The 23,953-nt window shown below is 36.3% G+C and overlaps 1 protein-coding gene across 1 annotated transcript; it reads right to left on the minus strand.

Annotated features, from left to right (window-relative positions):
* Positions 1–409: 409 nt before the first annotated feature.
* Positions 410–7,706, minus strand: LUM (lumican). Its single transcript, XM_036252212.1, has 3 exons — positions 7,604–7,706; positions 4,365–5,256; positions 410–1,138 (listed from the first exon to the last, which is right to left on the minus strand). The coding sequence occupies exons 2-3, from the start codon at positions 5,233–5,235 to the stop codon at positions 984–986; spliced, it is 1,026 nt and encodes a 341-aa protein (XP_036108105.1). The 5' UTR covers positions 5,236–5,256; positions 7,604–7,706; the 3' UTR covers positions 410–983.
* Between the last annotated feature and the right edge of the window lie 16,247 nt (positions 7,707–23,953).

A 23,953-nucleotide genomic window follows, 5' to 3' on the forward strand; every position in this document is an offset into this window, starting at 1 on the left:
AAGAAGTACAGTATGGTAAATACATAAACCAATAACCTATTTCTTATAATTATTAAGTATTATGTACCATACAGAGTTGTGTGTCCTATACTTGACTGACATTGCAGTAGATTTGTTTACACCAGCATCACCACAAACACAGGAGGAATGCATTATGCTATGAGGTTATGATAGCTCTGACATCAGTAGGCAGAAGAAAATTTTCAGCTCCATTATAATCTTATGAGGCCATCATTGTACATGTGATCCATCATTCACTGAAATACTGTTATGTAACATCTGACTGTATTTTATATATGAGAGAGATGAATTTTATAAGAAGTCAAACACAGTGATGCCCTTTGCTATGTTTTATTTTACTATTAGCTTGTTCAACGTAACATGCAAATAATAAAAAAAGAAACATGCACATGATTTAAAGTGAAAAATAATTCTAGAAAAGTTTCTCTAGGTAACCATATACATTCCTAATACTAAGAATTCTGCTTTAAATGCATGCTTCATGAATTTTATTTAGTATTTCACACAATCATTGGTCTCAAAATTTATCACCTGCTGTGCAGCTAAACAAATTTGGACATATTAAGATAATTTGATTCAAGGCAGTAAACATCCTTAGGTGTGTAGTCCATGCTTTGGGGCAGACTAAGTTAAGATTACTGGTCGCTGATTTCCATGCGACCAGTGAAAGGCTTTGCACATTATTTGATGAGAGAGATGTAAAATACACTAAATTTACAAATAAAGCATTAAGTTTGTTGTATATGAGTATGTGTCTTTGCTTGTGATGAAATAGGCCTGCTTTTCATCTTTTCTGTTTAAAAAAGTAATAAAATGTTTACAAAACATTTTCTCTCGGAATTTTAAATTCATGGAAGTAATCAACAACAATAAAAATGAACACCCTAAAAACCAACACAAAAATATATAACCATACAATGTTGCTCCAGGATATACCTCCATATAATTGAAATGAGCAGATCTCAATTAAGGGTAATTTCATTTGCAACACGTAGACATTCATACATATCAGGCGGCAGATCAGTCTGGGAGATATTATTGCCATCCAAACGCAAATGCTTGATCTTGGAGTAGGATAATGGTCCCAGGATCTTACAGAAGCTCTTTACATCAAATTCTGGAAATGAAAGAATAAAAATCTTTAATCATTTTTTCTTTTTTATTACATGGCTCAAAATAATCATTAAAATTTTTTTCAAGTCCATGATAATACATGAACTTGTATTTCTTCCCATTTCTTTAAAGAAACTTATTTGATGTATCTTTGAATTTGGAATTACTAAAGAAATATTCCAGACTAGCAAATGATACATACACTATTTAGTGAAATAACTATGGTGGATCAGGATTGTCAATGGAATTTTTCAAAGAAAATATATTTATGGTAAGTTCTTGGTTTAGAGAAACTTGGTTTTAGAATGACTTTTAATAAGTCTATCATGCCCTGGCCGGTTTGGCTCAGCGGTTAGAGCGTCGGCCTGCGGTCCTGAGAGACCCGGGTTCGGTTCCCGCTAAGGGCATGTACCTCGGTTGCAGTTTGTCCCCGGCCCTGGTTGGTCGTGTGGATGGCAGCCACTCGATGTGTCCCTTTCACATCGATGTTTCTCTCTCTCTTCCTCTCTCCCCCTCCCACTCTACCTGAACAAAAAATAGAAAAATGTCCTCAGGTGAGGATAAAAAAAATAATAATAAGTCTATCATATTATCTAAGAACTTTCAGAACTATTTAGTCTGAAGATATGTAAAATTGGTTCTGTTGTATGAATCACCTCGCCAACATAAGCATCCTGAGTTTTTGCATCTGGAAATGAGAGGGATTAACTAGATGACCTCAAAAGAGTTTTCCAACCAGCACACACCATGACAGATTCAAAACTCCAAGGCAAAAACCAAATCATGGAATGAACACCATCTGAGCCACACCCTTTTCTGTGGGCACAAAGCTGTCACAAGAGAAAACTTGATTTAGTTTTTAAAGGGAACTAAGATTGTTACTGGACTGCATGGTTTATGGGTATACATAGAAGCTGTCTATATTTGCTCAAATCTATTTCAGATTAAATTTACCTGGTCCTTGAGCTTGTTATTTCCTTTTATTTTCACATTCTAGTGAACAGTGACTTCAGTGGAAGCCCAAACACACTCTGTTTCTTACCTCAATGATGCTGTCCTAAATAAGTCATTAGTCAAATTCCAGGGATCTTTGTTATGGTGTCCACTGCTGAGGAAGTATAAGACGATGGAAAACGCATGGGCGTAGGCCTATATTAGTTTTCTGTCTTGGCCATTTAAAACTGGGTGACTTTGGAATATCTATCTGATCTTCTTGTTAGATATAACCTATCTATCACACTGTGTTGCATGAAGATTAAATTTATTAAGTATATAAAGCACTTCAAGGATTGTTAGCACATAGTGGGTACTAAATAATTACTGATATCCTTTATATATTGTTCTTTTTTCCAAATCACATCACAACGGGAAGGTTCTGTGACTAGGCTATATTCTTAGACTTGCAAGTTTAAAATGTGAGAAATAGTTTTGGCTATAGATTTCCTAATGGTAGAACAACATTACAGGGCTCTTTTATCTAATAAAATGTAGACATTTGGTATACATAATTATTACATGGCAAAATAAACTAAGTGGAAGATATATATGCAAAGACCAATGACAAAAATTCTTGAAATATATATATTCCTAAATGTCAAGGGTAAGGAAGGAAGAAAGGTAACTACTCATTTCCAAATGACCATATGTGATGGGCACGGTGGTTTCGATCTGAGCTTTGCACTGAGTGGCTGTCGGCGTTTCTCTCATAGACCACCTTTCCCACCTCCTACATTGGCTCTTCCTTCTTTCACTTGGGTAATGAGCCCCGGTCTTTATCTCTCCAAATTCTCCCGCATCTGTATCTCTTTCCTTTCTTACCGCAGAGAAGGAGGTGGCCATGCTCTTGCTGCTAATCTCCAGCCCTCACACTGGACAGGATTTCTGCAGCCCTCAAACACCTTAAATCCCATTAGCATTTTGTCCAGTCTACGTATCCTTTCGCCCAACCACAGATGTTTATAATGTGGGACCACATATTGCCACATGGTGCGTTTTCTACTAGAAACAATTGTAAGGGTTCAGCTCTGATAGCTTGACTGGGCATTGTATGACCAGCAAGTTCTCTGGGTATAAGAAACAACATGTGGCATTTCAGAGTTGGCAGTCATGGTCTCCTTCCTGAGAACACCCTACCCTTCCTAAGAGTTACAGTAAAACGTTGTAGAATTACAAAGTATCATATTAATTAGACACAGTGCAAATTTTCTAATAGGAATGTTAATATTCTTATCCAGTATGGCAAGACAACCAACTTTCATGGCATAAAGATGCTCAATTTCAATAGGTTAGTTTGCAGATACAACTGTTTGCATGTGAATCAGTGTTTCCCACCTGTTTTCTCATTTAGAAAGTTTGTCCAAGAATCATAGTTTTCTCCTCTGTCCAGGTCTGTTAAAGAATAATGTGGGGAATGGTAAATCTCAATTTCCCACCTAAATCTGTTTTGCTTACATTGAAAAACGTCCCAGAAGACAAGAAGAGTGCATAACTAGTCCAAGTGGATCCGGTCCAATTCCCACTCAGAAGATAAATGAAAAATAAACCACAGTAGCAAGAGAAAAGAAAGAAAAACTGGGGGGAAATCAAATGGGGTGGAGAGCCATGTATAAGAAAAGGAGCTGACATACTATTTAAACAATGTTCCCAAACCTTACCATCCACCTTCCCTCCTTCATCTTCCTCACAGTCTCATAAGAACACTCGGAAGCCACACACACCATAGCAGGGATAACAAACAGACGATGGTCATGATAGCAGAGTGCTATGTTGATCCCAAGTGAAGCTGTCAGAGAAGACCAGAGGGATACAGGGGCTACTCTGGGGATAAGCCTCTGCCAGTTGTGCCCCTTCTGCACCTGTTTTTCCACCCTCAGCTAAATCTCACCAAGAAATAAATGTAGAACACAAATCTAGGTCACGAAGGAAGCAAATATTAGATACATATCAAGTGATAACATAGAAGGATGAATTAGCCAGAATATTAAATTAGAAGAAATTAGCGACTCAATTCTAATAGTTTCTTTCTTTGGACACTCCAAAGAAAGGCCAGCTATTGGATAAAGAACTGAGCTAGAATTCTTCAGTATTTGAATCAGGGGGATATTTGTATTGGCATTTTCATAGAACTTTTTTTAATGGAGCCAGATGCAATTAATATGTGTGTTGCACAGATTAGGCCTTTAAAAACTTGAAGATACATCAATCAAACACAAGCACAGCTTTCTACTTACTTTCAAGCTTATTGACCTCCAGGTAATAGTTTTCAAGGTTTTCATTGACAGTGGGGATGCTTTTCAGCTTATTATAGGAGAGATCCAGCTCAAGTAGAGATGATACATTAAACGCATTTCCAGGGATTCCGCTATCAGCCAGGTCATTATGAGATAAACGCAGGTACTGCAGTCCCTTAAAACCCTTGAAATACTCATCGGGAATGTTGTTGATCTTATTGTTGTCTAGGTAGAGAGTTAGAAGAGAAGTAGGGAGACTAGAAGGCAGTTTGGTCATCTGATTGAAGCTCAAGTCAAGGTACTCCAGTGACTTAAGACCTTTAAAAGCAGCCGAAATGCCGTCATCTTTCAGTTGATTGTGTTGAAGGTGGATGAAGGTCAGGTTCACCAGTCCTTCCAAGGAGCCAAGCTTGGTGATCTTATTATTAGTAAGTTGCAGGTCCACCAGAGTTTTGGGGAGTGGGCCCACAGATTCCGTCAGGTTGTTGTAATTGATATGCAGCTTCTTCAGTTGTTTCAGTTTAGAGAAAATTTTTCCTTTGATCTTGGAATTCTCTAGAAGGTTGTGGTCTAGAATGAGCCACTGGAGGTCAGCGGTTACATTTTCAAAGGCCTTTTCATTAATATGGTCAATCTGGTTATGCCTCAGGTAAAGGTACTTGATTCCAGGGGGCACCATGGGCACGCTTTTCAGTTTCAGCTCATCGCAGTACATGGCGGAGGGGTAGTTTCCTGGGCAGTTGCACTCCGGGGCGCAGATGGGAGACCGCCCATACATCGACAGCGGGAAGTATTGATCATACTCGTAGTAATCTTGGCTGCTGGCACCACTTATTAGTGCCCAGAGGAGCGTAAAGACACCAAGATTCATTTTGGGCGAATGCTTTGAATCCTAAATAAAGCAAAAACATAATTTAAAATTGTGTCCTTTAAGGAAAAGGATATTCAATCTGCAACATTAACTGGATTAAAATGGGTATTTATAATTTTTTTTTTAAGTATGAGGATACAGAAGTATGTTTACAACTTGTGAGGCGAACAGGTTTGAGGTTAGATTGCATACACATGCGCCCCCTACTGGACGAGCCAGGCCTAACTGTTCCAGTCAATTTCTCCAGGTCCTTCCTTAATTCAATGCTTTCTTGCAAGAGGTGTCTGGGTGGTGCCCACTGACCAGCGTCTTACCACACCGCTTCAGAATACCCTTCAAAACCACAAAAACTGGAAATGAGAAGACAATTACAAAGTGTACTCTCTACCCTACCATTCAACATCATTAAAATGTCTCATTAAGAAGACCCTTGCTGGGAACATGAGCGATCTGAGGTTTTGCTTGAAGGAAAGCTGTTGTTAACGTGTGTGGCCGGAGGTGGGGGGGGCGAGGGGGAGGGGGCTGGGAGCCTGAGCACATTCCTTTAGGAATGTCTGGTTACTGTTATTGGTCCTGAGGAAGGGGAACAGAATTCTTGGTGGGAGGGGTGTACATGTTATTTCAACTTTTGTTAATATTCCATACTTTTAGGCACATTACAAAACTGTGTTATGAAATTGATATTTTCTATAAGTTTTAGTAAAACTAATATGTATTAATCAGGAAAATGTCAAAAATTCTAAACATTTTTAAGCCTAGAAAGAGATCCCAACTGACAGAAAAAGATCTTCTTTTCAAAGTTTTGAATTATAGTGTTTCTTTTCTGTCAATAACCCACAAGTTCTCTCCCTTCTTCTTCATGTGGAAATGGAAGAGGGCAATGGCTCACCTATTTGGATTTTAGTCCCCTTACAGCATGGGACTGGGAGAGAGCTGGGCATTGAGGCAAGCCTATATTTTACAGTGACATTGCGGGGCATCTAAGAAAGGACACAATTGAGAATATAAATTAAAAACGATCTGTAACAATGATCTAATATGAACACGTTTTTAAGGTGATACTCAATAAAGTATATTTTAATTGCTTGGGCTAGCACAGGGTCAGAAACTTAGGTAAAGGACAATAAGGATATGAGAGTTGGACTTTTGTAGAGATGGCTGAGGAGAAGCTGGTAACTGAGAGGGAAATCCTGAATGTGAAGTAATGTCAATATTCCAACAAATACCATAAGGCAGTATAGTATAAGTTTATGAATCTATGGACTTTGGGATGAGTAGGATTTTTAGTATTAGCAAGTTTAGTCATCCTTGCTTTAACTTGGAATTACAAGGCGCTTTATTTTAGTAGATGAAACACTAAAAAACAGGTGTTAGAGACACTCTGATAGCTAACACAATGTAATCTGTAACCAGATTCCTAGTACATTATTCCCTAAAATAATGATGGAGTCACTGAATTTAGTTGACAGGACTTGGCCATGAGAACAATTATATGGCTAATGTATTTATAGGATTCTTTATAAGGTCCAGTATGTTGTAAAAAAAAAAAGAAAAATCTTGTTTTATTAAAAAGCTTTCAGTTTATTTCAATTCAGTATACACTAAAATAGACATAGTAACTATAACATATTGAATAGTAATGAAAAACTGTTTCATATGTTTTGGCAGAGTAAAAACAAGGGCTCTGAATTCAAAGAGAGACTGTAGCCATGTAAGGATTCCACTATGAAGTAAAAATGTACTTTATTTACTTCCCCCCCAGTTTTTGCAAATACCTGTGGTTATGAAGGAAATGCTTTAAAAAATCATATTTCCCAGAACTTCTTTAAAACATACATCCAAAAACCTAGTCTTTAAAATTAACAAAATAGAAATAAGTAATTCATGAGAGGGTTTAAGTCCTTTAGTTCACATTTTATGACAACATAAAATATTTATGGCAAATTGTAACAAACTATAGCAATACATGTATGGAAAAATATTTTTAATACTGCTCGAAATGGCCTTCTTTTGCTGCAAAATTAGTTCTTACAGTACAAACATATATAACTCGTTAGCATAAAATAACAACTATTTTAATTGTCATACATTTTCACTGTCTAGTTTAAATATTTTCTCATTCCAGCTCTGAAACTTTTTATAACTTTCTTTGCCAAGCAACACAGCATATACTATATAAAATTTATCTCAAATCCATAAATCATGGAAAACATATTAAGAAAAGTGTGAGAGTAAAAGCTCAGAACTATGGATTTGCTGTTGAATAGCAATTGGCAAAGTTGCTCTGGAATTTTTTTCTGTTCCTGTTACAATAAACACTGTCCCAAACAGCCATCGTCCCCAGTGCTATAGTTAAAACAGCGCTTACCTTACTGTCTTGACTCTGCTTTCGTTAATTCTTAAAGCAGATGCACTATGGACAAGAATCCACCAATATATGCTGTGAACTCTGTCGGGACCGGACTGGCTGCCAGATTCCTAGTGATACAAGAGCTGAAGGGGGGAGGCCAGCCCAGTCACGCCAGTCTCTGAATGGAGTTATGTCATCGTGAGGATCTTGGGGTTATGGCATGGGAATGCTCTCTCCCTAACGAAGTGCAGGTGGACAGATGAGAACGACAGCCCAGTCCATTCCCTATGGAATGGGAGAACGACACACACTCAACCAGCCCAAATGCCATAGCTTTTAACCAAAAACTTAGTCCTGCTGCAAGGGAGGTATCTAGGGTGAGAACATTTCTCTTACAAAGCTCTTTACTTCTGCAGCTGTGGCAAAAATGAAATGAGATTCTCTCAGCCAACTGTCATGTTTCTCTAAAGGTCTCATAAAGCGTACACAGAAGAAATAATTTCAGGAAAATGCAAATGAGCGGACTCAGAGGAATTGAATTCTTTTGCCTATTACTCTTGAAATCTATACTGATTTATTAGGACTAACAGTTTTTGGCCAGGAGGGTAACTTACATTAGTTTCTGAAATATGAAAAGTACTTTATTTACACTTTGGTACAAATGATAAATATCAACCTTTCCAGCTTTCTTCTAATGTTAAGGGGACACTTTTTATGCTTTTTTAGGTCTGGAACCAATCAACAATGTCCTGTCTGTTTCTTATTTTGTGGATTCAATTTAGGAATTCATCCAAAATCTTACTTAGGGATAGTGTTCTATAGCTTAATGCCAAAAAACATAAAAGAACATTTTTTAAAAGTATACCAAAATATCACAAGGCAATAATCTTTCACTGTGTCATTGCATGCTAGGAATATACTTTTTTCAAAACTAAAAATTATACAACATTGTAATCTCTCAAAGACCTGGTTTGATGTGTCTATGATGGTCAGTTTCTGATACATGGGTCTAGAAAATGAAAGATCTAGTCATTTGCTTGTGTATTTCATTTTGTGATTGTATCAGCTGTATTTACAGGATTGTTGTTGTTTTTTTCCTCCAAAATTTTTATTTATTCAGGCTTATAAGAACTCTTAGAACTGGGCATTTTAATATAAGTTGCCACATTATAAGACTTTTTCCTTTTAAAATAATTTAAATGTTAATTTTAAACTATGAAACCTGTGAAAAGCTATTTATTCTTCATGACCACTAATGTGTTTGCCTGAAAAATTAATATTGAGATAAATGGCTTGCTTTTGTCACAGAACCATTAGAAAACAAATAACAATCTTCTTGGAAGTAACTCATAGAATAGTAAGGTGATTCACAGCATATTTTTTTATTATTTTAGAAAAAATTATAGGAAGACCTTAGTTTTCTAATAGAGGAAATTAATAAACTTAGAAGAAATCAAGAATAAAACGACAAACAGACCAATCACACAATTAAGTGACTCATTGCAAGAGGATAGTTGACACAATTCTAAGCATTAATTTTGTGTAAAATTATATAATCTGAGATTTTGTTTCAAAAACTCCAGCTATCTACTCCTAGGGTTTTTCTTTGTGAAGCAATAACATTTTTTTTACTTAAAATTTTACGCTTTAAAATCCATATAAATATTATCATCACATTTTCAGAAGTAGCAAAGGAGGCTCAGAAAGTCTAAATAACTTGTGAAAAGTCACTTAGTGAGTAAATAGAAGAAGAAAATCATAAACATTTTCAGTCGTTAGGAAGAGCGTGAACAGGATGTAGCTAAGACAAGGTAGTTAATATAATCAGTTTGAAATAGTTTATAGGCAATATTAGTATCAGTTGAGAAAACACTGAAATATTGAGAAATAGTTTTTAAGTGGTAAAAATTAAGCATTAGTTTCTTCCATTGTATATCAGAGAGAGAGAGACAGAGGCAGAGAGAGAGAGAGAGAGCGAGAGAGAGAGAGAGAGAGAGCGCGCTACATCCACACTTTAGACCTCTGGATGACATATGAGCTTTCCACCCTGGTACATGAAGATTCAGGTCATTTGTGTTCATGGAAGTGAGAGGTTTCATCGATATCCATGTTTAAACGATTGGGTTCCAACTGGATTCCCTCTGTTACCTGAGACCAACAGGGATCATTACAATGATTTTACCCACCTCGTTCTGAGTCCAACCCTGGACTCTTCAAACCCCGTGGCTCACCACAACTTCATTTTCCATAACCATTCTGATGGCTGGCCGATTCTGCTTGTCCCGGGCTCACTAGTCAGTCCTGGAATAGAAAATAGTAGAACCCAGATTTTGTGGAAAGATAGATACAGATTAGAAATTTTCTCAAGCAATCTACCAAGAGTAAAAAAAAAAAAAAAAAAAAAATGTAACTTGTAGCTTTAATTTCTTCATTTTTAAATGGATATGATGATGTCTGTAGAAAAATTTATAAGCAGCAAAAGTCACCATGTATATAATGCTATTGGTATAAGTCTTGGAATAATATAAGAGATTGATACAATACAATGCTTAATTCCTTATAGGTATTATTAGTTATTATTCATAGAGTTACGGAACCGCAGATTTGGAATAAATCTAATCAACGGATATTAAATTCTGTGGAAGGTCTTATTTTTTTTTTTCATGTGAAGAGCTAAAACTAGTTTGTTAGCTATACTCATCCAAACTGCAACATTGTTCTCCATTTGGGGTAAAGAGATGGCAGTCCTATTTCCTGCCACTCTGTGTGCCGCGCTGTGTCACTGTGCATCTATTAAGTGAAGTCATCTGAGAGCATAGAATCCGATGAAGCAGAATGACAAGTCCCTATTATTAAAGAAGAAAGTTCTAATTTTATCATCTTATATAATGGGGTTACAAACTCAACTTTTCCCTATTACAAATTTCATAAAAGTTGTCTTTTTGAACACATTTGGAAAATACAGAATTTAAAAAAAAGAAAATAAAAATTTTAGCACATTTAGAGAATACAGGGGAAAAAAAGATGAAAACAAATCTTCTAGCCCAAAGATAATCATCTTTTGGTGTTTTGTCTACGGTGTGAGTGTGTACACATACAAACTCACAGACACCTTGGTTTTCCCAAGAATATTACAATATTATGCTTATAGTTTTGTATCTTTTTCCACATAGCAATTAGTTGTGGATACATTTACATATAATTAAGTATTATTCTCTAATGTCATTTTAATTTTCTAGATGAAACTATTATATAAATGTACCACAATGTAGTGGTTATTTTTGAATATTACAGCCAACACTTGCTTTCTGTCATAATTTGCAAAGCGCTATGATACACAATGAAATTTTATTCTTCGAATTAGTTGTATCTAATGTGTCTACTCTGCTTTTCTCACTAGATACATTTAAAATTAAAATGCCTTTTCAGTAAATGGTTTGTAGTTTGAAATCAGACAATAAAGGAGTGAATTAGAGTGTTTTCTCTCCTCTCATCAATCTTATTACTGTTATTAATTTTTACATTTCTCATGAGCCATTTAACAAGCTTTTATCTTCACAATCCCTATGCTCACATGGATGGATATTTTTAAACTCATTCTAGAGTTGATTATATTTATCTTGGCATTTTCCATAAATCATGCTTTTAGAATGATCAATAGTACACTTGATTGTAATATCACTTTCATTCTTTTGCTGTATTAAAAATATACATGAATAGTGTAACATGCTGAAACATTTAACAGCACACCAGGGTATAAGGTTAAAATAACCTGTCCCCCAACTAAATGTCCAATCCTACTCCCTAGACATGCTCATTGTTGAGATTTTATTATTTCAGATATTTCAGACATCCCTATATATACAACAGAATTTCATTTCCCGCTCTCTCTCTCTCTCTGTTTCTTTTGTCCTATATGTCCTGTACTTTTCACTTGAAATATTTTTCTTATTTTGTCTTGTTAATACATATAACTTTGCATTATGATTTATGTGGTTACAAAGTACCCCACTGCATGATTATATCAAATATTACTAATGTCTTTGCTCAATGGTGAGTATTTCAGTAGTTCCAATGTTTTTCTTTGTTGTTTTTATTACTTAATTTTTACGAAGAACAGTGCTATGGTGAGCCAATTTTGTGCACTAACGAAGTATAGCTTAAGGAAATTCCAAAAGGAGATTTTCTGGAGGAAAGTATATGCACATTTTAAGACAATGCAGTTATTGCCTAACTGTCTCCACAATGTCCTTCTGATTATCACTGTCATCGATGGTATATGAGAACATATTTTCAGCACCCGTTCTTGAAGGGTAGATATGTTCAAGTTTAACAATTCTTTGATCTTGTTTAAGTTTTATTTCTTAGGTAATATCTGGTAGTGCCAGTTCCCTTTCTTTGTTCCTTACTTCCGGTTTGTGGGACCTTCAATGACATGATGCTGCTGGAGTTCTAGACTCTGTCTCCTTTTCCTCCTCTTCCTCTCTCTTGTGCTGTAGGCATTTTGGACTTCACCCGAGTCTTCAGCGATTCCAGGACGGTTCCCACTTCGGGGCCTTTACAGCTGTTCTAACTGACTGAAGTGTTCTTCCCACCAGCAGTATTTACCACGTTCAAAATTAAAACTAAGAAACATTCTAAACCTGTAAACAATCCATTAAGATAACGAGAATGAATCTCTTATGTGTTCATGTACATACCTTTTATGAAAAATATCTATATTTTCCAAAAAATACTCAGAAGAGGGGAATTATTTTATATTTTACAAATCTATTTAATAAATGGCTTAATATAAGGGGGCTGGGTTCTTACAGCTGTTTCTTTGTTCAATCTGTTGTGCTATGGCTTGGTACATATGAAGAAAATCTCATCTTACGCAGATATTTAAAAGAATAAAATCTTGCCCTTTGAGACAACATGGATGGACCTACAGGGTATCATGTTAAGTGAAATAAGTCAGAAAGAGAAAGACAAATACCATGTGATGTCACTTATATGCAGAGTCTAAAAAAGTAGCAAAACAAATGAACAAGCAAAACAAAACAGAAACAAACTCATAGATACAGAAAACAAACTGAAGGTTTCCAGAAAAAAGTGGGTGAAGAGGTAAAGGAGAATAAGTGTTACAAATTTCCAGTTGTAAAATCAATATGCCACAGGGACATAGTGTACAGCACAGGGAATAGGGGCAATAATATCACACTAACTTTGCATAGTGACAGATGTTGATCTGACCATAAAGCATATCAATGTTTAATAACTATGTTGCATATCTGGAACCAAGATATTGTATGCCAATTATACTTAACATTTTAAAAGAAGTATATAAATAATGGCTAAAGGAATTTTAAATACTCTTTTTAAAGACAACATCAAACCTCAAAACGTGATCGTTTTTTGAGGTTAATTGTAATGTGGAACTTTGGATCATGAAACATTTTTCTACTTTGGTTTCTAAAATTCTAATTTTCGGTTTGAAAGTTTGAATTTTGTCAAATATTGTCAGTTGTTTTCCTTAAAATGAAAGCTACGCTTTGTATTTTGAGAATATAATTTCCAAATGCCCTCATCTGACAAGCCATAATTTGTACGTCTGTTACACTTCTAAATAAAAATAGTAGTCCATTAAAAACAAATGGCTAGTCATCAGTAGATTAGTCCACCGGGAAAACAAGAGCACAATTATACAAAGGTCATATTATGTCAGTCTTTGTATTTTGGATAAATCTTTATTTTGATGAATTAGTGTATAATTAGCAAGAGACTCACTATGATTTTTTTTTTTCTTTTTTACAGACTTTGTCCAGCAAACATTTTTCAATGTCAGCTTAGTCTCTCTGCTTTTGTGTATACTTCTCGGCCCATGCAATGTTTACTTTACCCACTAAAATGCTCGGTGGCTTTTCATTTCTGGGTTTAAAAGATATAACAAACACTTTTTTGCTTTTAGAATTGGTCATTTTTACAGTTATTTATTTAGTTCATTTTCCTTCAAACTCTGAATGATTGGTCTCAAAATGCTGCAATACCCCAACTGGACTCATACAACTATTTGACATATTCTTTGCATAAGACAAAGAAAGTTATGTGATTAATATCTATAAAGCCAGGGAATACATGGCATTATCATCTTCTGTTGCCTATTTCATTTCCACCCCCTGTCTTTGGACTAAATTCCTCCTTCCCTTGACTTAGAGAACACCCTAATATGCTGATGTTGTGCAGTGCAGCTATAGACTGAGAAAATTTTCAAATCTCTCTTGTTTATGACAATGATCCATCCTTAACTATAAGAAAAAAAAATTATAATTTTTATTTTTATAAACTAAAACATTAAATTCAAAATACTAATAATTTTAGACATTTAAAGATTTACAAACATTTTTGAGAAAAACAAAATAACTATTGCAAAACAAGGACAAAAAGTATAATTACTTTTTTCTGTTGATTTGTGTAAAGACAAGGACATTTGAGAATTACAGAATGAGGATTGATTGGACAATAACTAAGTAATAAAAATAATAGCTGATGCAAACAAAGACAGCAGAAACACAGTATTGTTACTGAGCACAATTAATCTCTAAAAGTACCCTAAACCTACCACTATAGAAAAGTCTCAAAATCACAAAATACAAGCAGATATTCTATTAGTCATCAGAATGATGACATTATCACATGTCATGTAGCCTCTGAAAAACTCTGCCGTTCCCTTCTGAGATAATTAAAGTCAAAATACAAATAACATCATCATTTTTATTATTTAAATATTTTTATTTTATTCATTATTTATTTACTCCAGCAAATAAAATAGCAGACACTCCCCACTAGAGCTTGCAGAAACATCAGAAAAGTTGAGTAGAAATAGGTGGTAGTGATGATTGATACACATGCTATTATTAATAAGAAACTTCTCAATGTAGAAAACAACTATTTGAAAATTTCATCCATGACAAAATTCAAATAATAATATCAGTGCAGCTCAGTGGTTGAGCATTGATTCATGTACCAAGAGGTTGCTGGTTTGGTTCCCTATCAGGGCACATACAAGGGTTAGGGGCTCAATCCCCAGGAGGGGGACTGCAGGAGGCAGCCAATAGATGTTGATGTTTCTCTCTCATGGATGTTTTTATCACTCTCTTCGTTCCTTGCTCTCAAAACTCAATTTTAAAAATGTCTTTTAAGTTTATAAGTCCTCAAGATATTACTATAAAATTGCCAAAATATGATGAAGGCAGCTTGCAAAAGAAGACAAATATTTCACATATAAATTTCAATGCAAGAATCCAAAATAAAATAATAGCAGGTAGATTTCAATGTGCATTAAAATAACAATACAATCAAATGTATTAAAATGTTAATAAGTGTATCATCATAATAAAAATCAAATAATAACATACCTAGAATTCAAAAATGGCTTCATATTGAGAAACCCTATGAAATCACTTACATTCAGAGAAAAACCCCACTGCCATTGAAACATTAAGAATGAGTATATGAAAATTCAATCAACTTTCTTTTGTTGATATATTTATTATTTATTGGATTTTTGGGGGTGACTGGTTACTAAAATTTCAGGTTTCAGGTACACAATTCTATAATACATCATCTGTTCATTGTACTGTGTGTTCTCCACCTCAAATAGTCATTTCTCTCCTACATCTTAATATTATTATTATTTATATTATTATAAAAATGATTTATAGCCCTGGCCGGTTTGGCTCAGCGGTTAGAGCGTCGGCCTGCGGTCCAGAGAGACCCAAGTTCGGTTCCCGCTAAGGGCATGTACCTCGGTTGCAGTTTGTCTCCGGCCCTGGTTGGGTCGTGCAGGAGGCAGCCACTCAGTGTGTCCCTTTCACATCGATGTTTCTCTCTCTCTCTCTCTCTCTCTCTCTCTCTCTCTCTCTCTCCCTCCCTCCCTCTCTATCTGAACAAAATATCAAAAAAATGTCCTTGGGTGAGGATAAAAAATGATTTATTTATACATTGTGGACCACCTGAAAGAGACTCAAGGTTCAAAACTCACCCCTTGAGCAAGGCTGCGCTAAGTTCTTAGTTATGGACTTGCCACTTAGGTCTGAGCTTCCTCAGCTGAGCTTTCTACCCACCTGAATGTGAGCCTCCAGTGGTTATTCTTTATCATTTTGATATGCTACAGTTCCTGGCCATTTACCACTCTCTGGAATTATTTTTTGGGTTTTTTTGTTGTTGTTGTTCAGTTTTGAGCAGTATATCCAATAACTTTGACCTAGATCACCTCTTCCCCGAGAACAGGACTGTATCTGTTCTTTAGGCTTGACATCGGCTCTCTCTCTGTTTTCTGAGTGGACGAAGTACATTTTTAGAATATTGCTGGTTATCCTCAACTTGGTTTTTTTTAGATGGATTTTCATATACATTTAATTACATCAAAAGCAATACTCTTGTGTCTGAATAAGATCACATTGGTTTTATAAATCAGCTGAAGAGCCACTGACATTTTTTAAATAATGTTTTTTGACGTGCAAGAATAGATTGTCCTAGTTTTTCTCTAAGTAGGCTGTGTGTGAATATCTTGCTTTTAACTGAATCTGTATGGTAAATTAATTAACTTTTGAAAGTTACTTGTTATTTTAAAAGTTAAAAGTGAATTTTACAGGTGTATAATTCTATAACACATCAAGTGTATATTGACTTGAAGCCCATATAATTTGATTAACCAATATTACCCCAATAAATTTAATAACATTTTTAAAAATTGGTTTAAAATTTTTTTCTTCAGTTTTAGTTTTCTCTAGATTATTTTGTCTCAGTTAATGAAACAACTAAAGCTGGAAGAAACATTTTGATGATGGGCAAGGTTGATGTGGACTCTAATTGTGTCAGCAGGATAAGCAAGAAAGAATTAAATTTCCCGTTGTTTTTTACAAAAGCAGAAGCACAATTAATAGTCTTACAACACTATAGTTTTGTTTCAAAGTCCAAAGTTCAGACCTAGAAATTTCTCTGACATTTTCGTCAAAGCTCTCATGACAGACATGCATCACATATGTGATGTTGAGGCTTAACCAGATGTCAAGTCTTAATATGTGTCTAGTATCATGTATATCAAAGTTACACCTATTTAATTGGATTTAAGTGGCATGAAATAGTGAAGCCAGAACTAATAGGGTCCATGCTGCCCGATGCTACCAGAGTCAATAAGTAGAGACCAGATCGAACCTTCGAGGTGCTTTTATGCAGATGCCAGGGATCGGAGAGAGCAGCAGGTATAGCCCTGAGAAATCGCTCTAACATAGGGTTAGAGGGTAGGAAAAATCTCAACTATGTGAGCTCCCAGGGTCTGTTTTCTATTACTGGCCTTATAAAAATTAGCCCCCAGATGTTTGTCTCCCTTCAGGCATGTCCTATCCTTTATTTGCTTTCAAAATTTATCTTCTTTCTGAGTGGTAGAGCCACCTGGACTTCAAGGTCGATTATCTTTATGACTCTGTTTTTCTTCTTACAACACATCCTCCACAATTCCAGCGCCTGTAAGAAAATTTTCTTATCTCTGGTAAGCACAGTGAATAGCTATGAGTCAACTGTGATTCTATTTTTTTTTTGTATACCCTTCTCTTATCAATTGGAAAAAATGTAATATTCATTTCAAATATGAAAGTAAAACAAATACCTCAAGATTGTGCTATACCAACTAAAAATAAAAAGTGATGGCATTGAGCCGTTTGCCTTCTACTCCATAATAACCCCTGTGTGCATGTGTGTATGTGTAAATGTGTGTGTGCATGTGTTTTTACCAAAGACATCCTTGCAGTTGAATGGTCTGTAACATATCTGTTGTGTGATCTTGGGTAATTAAGTTTCTCAGTTTGTTTATCGTCAAGTACGTATGATCATGGTGCCTATGTCTTAAAGATCTGTTAATGAACATAAATGAGTTAATGTATGTAAAACTCTTAGAATAATCTCCTGCATACATTAAACACTAAATAAATGTTAGTTATTATACTGCTATAGAGGTCCACCACTTTCAGCATGTATGAAGGAGGAGAACATGAAAGACTGTGCATTTTATACGAGCAACACATGCCCAGAGATGGGAATCTTTGCTTCTGTCTCTTCTGTTGTCTGCACTGCAACTAACTTTATGTATATCACCTCTCTAAACCTCACTTCCACATTTGCAAAATCAGGTTAATTGTGTCCATCACGTATGTCCTAATACTGTGTACCCACTTCTACAGGAGGAGCAAGACACTGTTTCATGGAGCAGCGGGATCAGAAGCAACCCTGACTTTCTGAAGAAGGTGTTGCATTAAGGAGTGAAGGAAGACCTGGTAATCCAACAGGAGACTAGTTTACACAATTCCAGGTAGAGGGAAAGCTTTTAAAAGATACAGAGGGACAGAGAAGACTTTGCAGGGGGACTAATTGGCTCCCCATGGCTGAATACATGAATAGATATGCTGTAGATATATTCAGAATCCAAAATAAAACTCTTTTCCTTCTGATTAATTCCACGAGAGTTCAGAACACATTGTTGTCTGAGGAGCTAAATTAATTGAAGGTTTAGCTATGTATTAAATGACATATAAGATTAAAAATATCTTGAGAGTAACCTGTTTAGAAGTGAACATTTTTATTATAAAATAGTTTTTCATAAAACTAAAGTTTTGAAGACTTAAATAATCCTAAAGTGTTTTTAGTAGCAAAGTCATTTAGCATGTTTTGAAAATGACATAATGTTGACTCATTATAAAATAGGTTCCACTAAAAACAAATTGGCTTCTAACAGCAAATGGTGTATGTATTCATTATTTCAGTGTTGAAAACCTTGATCCTGAAATTTAATATGTACCTTTCATTACAAATATCCTTCCTCAATTACATTTGCAAGGAAATGGTTGACCTGTGAGATAAAGTAGTTAATACACTCAGATGATACACATTTTCCAGAGTTATATAGTTTCCTCTAAGCTTCAGAAGGACATTTAAGAAAATAGCTCTGGGGTTTTTAAATACAAGTTGTAGTTGACTTATTCACAAACCACCAAGATGTTTTTATGATAATTACTTCAATATTGAAAACTCTAGTGTGTTTCTAAGCTTCCCATGTGCAATATATATATATATATATATATTTGAATACTTACCCAAACCTATTATATTCCAACTCACACACAATTTCTTCCTTTGCGCAACAATGAAATTACCATGATGTCAGTAAAAATCCTTCTAAGTCTTCAAATAGAAAATGGGGCAGACACATTATAGTAAACTTGACAATGATTTATCAGTTTACATACTTTGGTATTTTTTTTTTAAAGTTGTGTCTTTTCAGTCCTCCAGTTAGAGTTGGTCATAGCTCAAATTTTGGAGGGCATTATGCTAAGTGAAATAAGACATCCAAAGAAAGACAAGCACCATGTGATTTCACTCATTTGTGGAATCTAATGAACAGAATAACAAACAAAATAGAAACAACTCATAGATAGAGAACAGACAGTCTGACAGCTGTCAGAGGGGAGGAGGGTTGTGCAGCTGATGCAAAAGGTGACGGAATTAAGCAAAAAACAACCAACCAAGCAAACAAAAAAAACAACTCATAGACACAAGAGCAGTATGGTGATCTCCAGAGGGAAAGGGGGTGCGAGGTAGAGGAGGGTACTTGACTTGGCTGATAAACACACCATATAATATGCAGATGATATATTATAGAATTGTACACCTCGAAACTTATGTAATTTTATTAACCAATGTCACCCCATGAATTCAATAAAAAAGAAAAATAAATAAAATTTTGAAATTCAATGATTTTCAAAATTGGCTGTTGATAAAAATCATTGAAGGGGCTTTCAAGAAATGCAGAGTTCTATGAGATTTATTTCCCTTGGATGTCATGATTGAATGTGTGTGACAAGCACCAAAAGTGATTGGGATAATCAGATGGCAGTAGGTAAGATATATTTCTCTAGCTTTGTCCCTCTGTTGAAAGATACAATCACCCTAAGTTCAGAGGCCCTATGCTAATATCAGGCATGGTGAGCCCCCTACTTAACACTATTGAAATGATCTTCTAATACTGACCTCAGATTCTGAATGCCTGATTTCTTATGGTCTCCTGCATGAATTGAAGAGCCCCTTTATAACTCTTATGCTTTTTTAGTTCTCTTAAGGAGATAGTATCTCTTCTTTTTTGTAGAGTGAAAAATGTATGACTACAATGGTGGAAATTCGAGGTTAAACAGAAAGATCCCACCAGGGAAGCAGAGATGTGTTCAGCATGACCTTCCTCACACCTATTTCTTCAGTCCATCAATAATGCATATTTAAGAAAAGATGTTAAACCCTGGATGATTTGGCTTAGCCTTTAGCGAGTCAACTCATGGACCAAAAGGTTGCAGGTTCAATACCTGGTCAAGGGCACATACCTGGGTTGCAGGTTCGATCCTGCGGCCCCAGTGAGTATCATGTGGGAGGCATTTCACATCGATGTTTCTCTTTCTCTCTTTCTCTTCCTCCTTCCCTTCCACTCTCTGTAAAAATCAATGAAAATATCCTCAGTTGAGGATTAACAAAAAAAAAGAAAAAAAGAAGAAGAAAGAAAGAAAAGATGTTAAAAAACTCAGGGTCTTCAGAAATAGTCTTATTGGTCAGACATGGATGCAGGCAAGTCTGGAAGCTAGACAGTCTCAGAGTACTTATTCATTTTACGTTGATTGAAAATTAATGCCTTATATTCAGATGTATAAAGAAAATTGATTTTTTTTTAAAATTCCCCTTTCATCAACAGTGGGTTGCAGCAAATTTGAATTTACTAGTTGGCACTTTGTTAATCTTCTATTTGATCAGTCTATTTTAATTTAGATCTTCCCTTTAGCCTTTCAGAGTTTAATTCCCTAGCCATAATCTTCCACAAGATGAATTCCGTTTAGGAGACATATGTCCTCCTGGTGTCAGGGTCTGCGGTAAGGAAGGAGTGGTGAGTGGGACCTGTAACTTGCTTCTTTTGTTCATTTTTGTAGCTTCTTGATTCATTCCTGTAACAGGAGATGTGGCCCCTGAGCTTGTGGCCTCTTATCTCTGGGATAGTCAGGTACCCATCAGTCATCCACAGCGATTCATCTCGCACCATCTCTGGCTGACTTCCAGTAACTTCTGATGTTTGGTTATGACTCCTAACAAATTCTCCCTTGGGGGGTTACTTTGCAATAAGAAAATCAAGGTCAAAGTGCCTGCAGTATAGTGAGGGAGGGGGAGAAGGGACCTAGATGGGTTTCAGTATTAGTCTCGTATCACTGCTATAACAAATTACCACACATTTGGTGACTTAAAACAGTACACATGTATTATCTTGCAGTTATGAAGCTTAGAAATCCAGAGTTCCACTGGGTTAAGATCAAGGTACCACCAAAGCTGGGTTCCTTCGGAAGCTCTAAGGGAGAATGCGTGTCCTCTCCTTTTGCAGGTTTTGGAGATGCCCGACTTGGCCAGGGGGATCCTTCAAACATCATATCACATCCCTCCACACTGATGCTTCTGCTTCCTTCTCCCACGTTCAAGGACCCTGCAGATACATTAGTTCCACCCAGATTCTCCGGGATATCTCCCTGTTCTACAGTCAGCTGTGGCACCCTGATGTCCATCAGCTACCTTAACTCCTCACTGCTACGGCATGTAACACATTCGCAACGTCTGGAAATTAAAACGCGGACATCTTCGAGAAGCCACGCTTCTGCCTACAACATTTCCCAAAACATTTTGTGGAACTACAGGTTCATTTAAATAAAACCTCCACATGTGTGTTTGAGGAAAAGACACTCTGCTCTTTAGATCTATGACTTCTAATATGTTTCATAACAATTTTTTAAAAATCAGTTATAGCCATACCACATAGTATCTCGTAATTCATACTCTAACATTAGAGAATTAAGACTTTCTACTTTTAAGTGTTTAGAATCCAGTTAGGAAGGCAAACTGAGGTGTGATCATTCCTAGAATAATTAAGCTGTTACATCACCAAATTGTGAATTTAATATTCCTTTGGAAGCCAGGGAAAATAAAATTGAAATGAATTTATTGTGGATTTGGTTGATGTCGTTTCTGGGAATAGACTTTGGAGGAATTTACAAAGTACACTGAGAAATTTGCTTGTGGGTATGTGGGTTGCTCTTCCCAGAAGTGATGCTGGGCTCTAGTCTGGGCAACCAGGAGAGGGAGGGCATGAAGTGACGATCCTCATTATTTCTCTGATCCCCAAGATTGTGACTCAGAGTGGAATCCTTGAATGATTCATAATCTCATTTTGCCACTCTGGGAAAAAAAAAAAGGTGAATCTCTAAATTTAAAAACAGTTGTGCTGTTGTGCTGGATCATGGATCACAACCATTGAAAACACTTCCCCAAATGTCTAATGTCATTTTGGTCATGAACATCATCAGGATCCTGTTAATGCTCACTCCCCTCTGCCCACCTTTTTTTGCCTCCACTTCTTTTTAAGTTTTTTTAATCCTCACTCAAGAATATTTTTCCATTTATTTTCAGACAGAGTGGGAGGAAGAGAGAGAAAGAGAAACATCGATGTGAGAGAGACACATCAATTGGTTGCCTTCTGCATGACCCCAACCAGGGCCAGGACTGAAATGCAACCGAGGTACATACCCTTGACCAGAATCAAAGCAGCAACTGTTTGGTCCACAGGCCTACACTCTAACAGTTAGAATCTAACTGCTGAGCCAAACCAGCCAGGGCCTGCCTTCTTCTTAATTATATGTCCCTTTTCTGTTGTTTTTATATTTATTTTTTTAATCTTTTAAAAAATTTTTTTTCTTTATTGATCTTAGAGAGAGAGAGAAACACCAATGACAAAGATCATCAATTGGCCGCCTCCTGCATGCCCCCCACTGGGGATCAGGCCCACAACCTGGGCATATGTCCTGACCGGGAATCAAACTAGCGACCTCTTGGTGTATGGGTCAACACTCAACCAATGAGCCACACCGGCCGGGCCTTTTGCTGTTACTTTTGGATTCCCTAGTTTAATTTATTAGCCTTTATATAGGATTCTTACTTACATTCACTATGGCATAAAAAATACTCTTACGGTATTTATTTTGGGAACATTCCTTTGGGAAAAAGACAAAGTGAGTATTCCTTAAATATAGTTAACGTCTGGTTTAATTTAAGCCCTATGCCTCTTTTCCTCAATTCCAAATATCACTTTCTGTCTAAAAATATTACAAAATGTGGAAAGGAAAAAGTAACACCGGGAAAGGAGTCGGGGTTCGAACATAAACGAAATTCTCGGGTCTCCCTCACCACCAGTACACAAACCTTCATGATTGAAGTGGTGAAAGATGTCGCGATGCTATTATGTGTTTGAAGACTGCGACTCTGAGGAACCACGTCTTAGCAGTTTTCTTTAAACATGTCTCGTTGTATATACAGGACTCCATCAGCAGTTTATTTTAATGCCTTATTTCTTAAAAGAGTCTTTGATGGTGGTGATAGCCAGAGAAATTTACCAGTTTACCATTCTTGACAAAGATAATATCGAATATTAACATGTTAGTGCCTTACAATATAAAAACCCTTTCCATTTGACCTGATCTTTATTAAAACCCATTGAAATACAAACTATTAAACCTGTGTTAACGATGAAGAAAATCTGGCCTCGGAAATAGGACCTCTGCTTCCAGATTCCATGACTTCTCATCCCTGCAGTCCTTGAAACAAGCAACATTGTCTCTTGTGTTTTCCATCTCCCTTTGGACACTAGTTCTCTCACCAACCCTCTCCACTACCCCCAACTCAACTCCGATTCTGATAACTTACATAGCACATATATCCTTGGGCTTTGCTCTCCGCATGGTGTCTACCCATCTCAGCTCCTCTCCTGTTCCCATCATAGCTCCTATCACAAATTGCCATTTATTTACTTTGCTGTTACTCTTTGCCTGTGTGTGTGCATACACATCCCTCAACAATGACAACCCTGCTTGCTTTTCATGTCGCTGCTCTCGTTGTAGTGCCTCCAGCATCTATCATAATGTGCTTTACAGGGTAAGAGTTCACATACTTGTGCAGTAAATGAACACACACATGACGATCACAGTTTAATCCTCTCATAGCTGAAACTATTTTTTTAAATATGTTTTTATTGATTTTTTAGAGAGAGAGGAAGGGAGAGAAAGATAGAAACATCCGTGTGAGAGAGAAACATGGATCAGCTTCCTCCTGCACGCCCCCTACTGGGGATCAAGCCTGCAACCCGGGCATGTGCCCTGACCTGGAATCGAATTGGGACCTTTCAGTCCATGGGACAACGCTCAGTCCACTGAGCCACACAAGCCAGGCTAAAAGTATTTTTATACACCAAAGGGTTCTGGATTC

The sequence above is a fragment of the Molossus molossus genome, unplaced genomic scaffold (assembly GCF_014108415.1).
Source record: "Molossus molossus isolate mMolMol1 unplaced genomic scaffold, mMolMol1.p scaffold_m16_p_10, whole genome shotgun sequence".
NCBI lineage: Eukaryota > Metazoa > Chordata > Mammalia > Chiroptera > Molossidae > Molossus > Molossus molossus.